The 3,468-nt window shown below is 34.3% G+C and overlaps 1 protein-coding gene across 1 annotated transcript; it reads left to right on the top strand.

Moving 5' to 3' along the window:
• The first annotated feature begins 808 nt into the window (after positions 1-808).
• Positions 809-2,500, top strand: LOC131004035 (calmodulin). Its single transcript, XM_057930609.1, has 2 exons — positions 809-1,083; positions 1,803-2,500. The coding sequence occupies exons 1-2, from the start codon at positions 1,008-1,010 to the stop codon at positions 2,174-2,176; spliced, it is 450 nt and encodes a 149-aa protein (XP_057786592.1). The 5' UTR covers positions 809-1,007; the 3' UTR covers positions 2,177-2,500.
• The last annotated feature ends 968 nt before the right edge of the window (positions 2,501-3,468 follow it).

Raw genomic sequence — 3,468 nt, 5'->3', positions numbered from 1 at the left:
GTCACTATTAGTAGAAATACATAAGTTTCGAACTTAGAATTTTCAAAGTCTCACGACTGAAAATGTAATCTTCAAATGTAATAATAATAGTACGTAACATGGAAGCACGCAGGAAAGAGAACAGAAAAGCATAAGAAATTCAAGAAACATAAAAATGATTTAAGTTTTAATTTTGCTTTTCAAATATCATCAACTGCCCTTTCGTGATAATCGATCTATTTTATTTAAATTTTGCAGAAGTGGAAAAAAGAAAGGAGAGTGACTATTTATATGAAATGCCCTTAAAAATGAAAATTGTATGAATATATGATAATGAAAAGAAAGGAGAGTGACTATTTATATGAAATGCCCTTAAAAAATGAAAATTGTATGAATATATGATAATGAATAACTAACGAAATTACCGGATTATATATCTTAATGTTTTTCTTTTTTCTTTCAATAAATTTATGTAGCCACATTGTGGCCACCCACAAAATAATATAATAAGGAAAATCTTGATTTATTTAATTTATTTTTTAAAATAAAAAATTGGATTTAGTTATTTTATTATATTGTTTACATTGTACTTATTATTACTTTTTTATTTTTTTTTGCATTTTTTAATAAAAATAAAAAAGTTATAAAAAAATTGCAAAAAATAACTAGTACAATATAGAGAATATGATAAAAATAACTAAATCTTATTTTTATTTTAAAAAATAAGTTAAATAAATTAAATTATTTTATATTTAGGTAAATTATGGACGGCGTGGCTGTTTAGCATTACTCTCTTTCTTTTGCCGTTTTAAAGTCGTTAATTTAGCTTCCCCCTTCAAAATAATAAATCTCCAATTTAGCTGATTAGTAAATAACGCTGTCTTCTACTTTTGTTTCCTACAAATAGGAGGCCATCTCGTTTTTGCACATCATCTCCGCTTTCATTTCATCCATTTCAAAACCCACAAATCAAGAGAAGGAAAAAGGAAAAGAATCCTTGAAATTATTTAGCATTTACAGGCGGAGTAATGGCGGATCAGTTGACTGATGAACAGATCTCTGAGTTTAAGGAGGCTTTCAGCCTTTTCGACAAGGATGGCGATGGTGCGTAGCTCCTCTTCTTCTTTTCCCCTAATTTTTTTTCGTGATCTCGTACATCCTTGCTCTCGTTGTTATTCACTTCGTGTTGTGTGTTTCTGTGATTATTCATGATCTTTTTTCGTCATTTTCCTCCCTGCTCTTCTTATGTGGATTTGATTTCTTTCACGGATCTGATTGGTTATTGTGTATGTCTGGTTTGGTTGATCCGAAGTACGGCTGCGAATTAGGTTAAATTGATTGCGAATCTTCGGTCAAAATGGCGAATTCGAGGCTATTAAGGCATCGCATTAATGCATTTTGATGTTTTTATAGTTTGCTGCGTAAGCCCTAAGAAAGTTGCGGTGTTGGGAAATGAATGTTTATGGTTTCAGAGTTCATCTTTTGTTGGTTCTTAATTCTGATCGTAGATTGTGAATTTGTGATTGAGCTCTACCATACTGCTCAACTTTTACCTTGTGATTGATCCATCTGGAAACGTGGTCGTGTTATTCCTTTAGCTCAAGATTAGATCTACGTCTCTTTATTTATGGGAGTTAGCTTGATTTCTTGATTGTGGATTCCATTGTAGCTGTTGGTCCACACAGGATGTGCAATATCTAAGATGGTATCTGTTGACATATCCCTTGCTGAATGAAATAATCTCAATGTAGAATCTGAATCTCCCAACTTAGGATTTGCTCATATCATCATTCTAGAGTCTCATTGTTACTTTCATCGGACAGGTTGCATCACCACGAAGGAGCTTGGAACCGTCATGAGGTCCCTGGGGCAGAACCCCACTGAGGCTGAGCTCCAAGACATGATAAACGAGGTGGATGCTGATGGTAATGGAACCATTGACTTCCCTGAGTTCTTGAACCTCATGGCGAGGAAAATGAAGGACACTGACTCAGAGGAGGAGCTAAAAGAGGCATTCCGCGTGTTTGACAAGGATCAGAACGGTTTCATCTCTGCTGCTGAGCTGCGCCATGTGATGACAAACCTCGGGGAGAAGCTAACTGATGAGGAAGTCGATGAGATGATCAGGGAGGCCGATGTTGATGGTGATGGACAGATCAACTACGAAGAGTTTGTCAAGGTGATGATGGCCAAATGATCAGCTCGCCCTTTAGTAAGTCTGGACAAGCTTTTATAGGTCGAAAAAATTGAAAAACAAAAAGAACTTGGAAAAGAATGGATGAAGAGTTTGGCTGGCTAGTCTGAACATGGCTTTCTAGTTTTGGTTTTCATCTTTCCGTCTTTATGGTTTTGAGTTGTTGAATATTTAATGATCTGTTGTTGTCTTGACTATCCTTTCTGATATGTATTTGTGACTCCTTATTTGCAGCAATTCTAGTTTCCCTACCACTCCTGTAAGCTCTTTTGCCATGATTGTCCAAACTTGAATGTTTATCAATTTTGTTTGGGGCTGATTCTTTCACTAGGCCTTTGATCTGTTATTGTTTGGAGGGGGTTTTATTGAATCAGTTGCTCCTCTGTTTGTCAGTTGCAGGCTTTAGCATGTTTGAATTTGCCTGCAAGATAGCCATAACTGCTCAATTTGTAGAAACTTGGAAAACAAATTTAAGCAAGAAAGTATAAAGATGGCCGGTTTGTCTCTGTGTGACCACATATTGATATTAGAAAGTGGATTCTTGGAATTCATAGTTCAATTTTCCTGTGTTGTATTAGCATAAGCCTTGATGATGTCAATATTCCCACATCATCAAGGCCTATGCTAATACAACATTGGAAAACTGAAGTATGCACATTTTCGATCGTTAAAGTCGTATTTTCTAGTAGTGATGGTTACAACATGCACATATTGCACGTTACATAGTGTAAATTTATTTGATAGAAGTATATAGTTTATGCGTGCTCACCAGCACCAGTATTAGTGTTATAACAAGTTGAATTCCAGTATCACAAACAACACAAATGGGATGTCATCTGCAAACCACATGCTTCACTTATATTCCAACGTAGTCGACAATGTCCTCGTAGTATTATAACAAGTCAGAATTCCACTGTGACAAACAACATGCTTCATATTTCAGTTTTCAGCGTTGTATTAGCATAAATCTTGTTGATGTGGCCATAGTGATGATTGAAGGATTGTTGGTGAGTATTGAGTTTTTTTTTTTTTTTTTGCTTTTATTTATTTATTAGTTATTTACGTTTGGTAATTTTAGCCTTGTGTGAGCGTGGAAAATAATGCGGCTTTATATTATAAATTAATAAAACGAAATGACTGTTATTGTTAAGAGTTTATTTTTTTTAGCTACCACTTTGAAATTTATAATTGATGTAAAATATATACTCCCTCCGTTCCATTACAAATGTATCACTTTTTATAATAGGATGTCACATTACAAATGTATCATTTCTTTTTTGACAATAAATTCTCAC

Source organism: Salvia miltiorrhiza, chromosome 1 (genome assembly GCF_028751815.1).
Source record: "Salvia miltiorrhiza cultivar Shanhuang (shh) chromosome 1, IMPLAD_Smil_shh, whole genome shotgun sequence".
NCBI lineage: Eukaryota > Viridiplantae > Streptophyta > Magnoliopsida > Lamiales > Lamiaceae > Salvia > Salvia miltiorrhiza.
The sequence above is the reverse complement of the archived record's forward strand: the minus strand, read 5'-3'. Positions and strand labels throughout refer to the sequence as shown.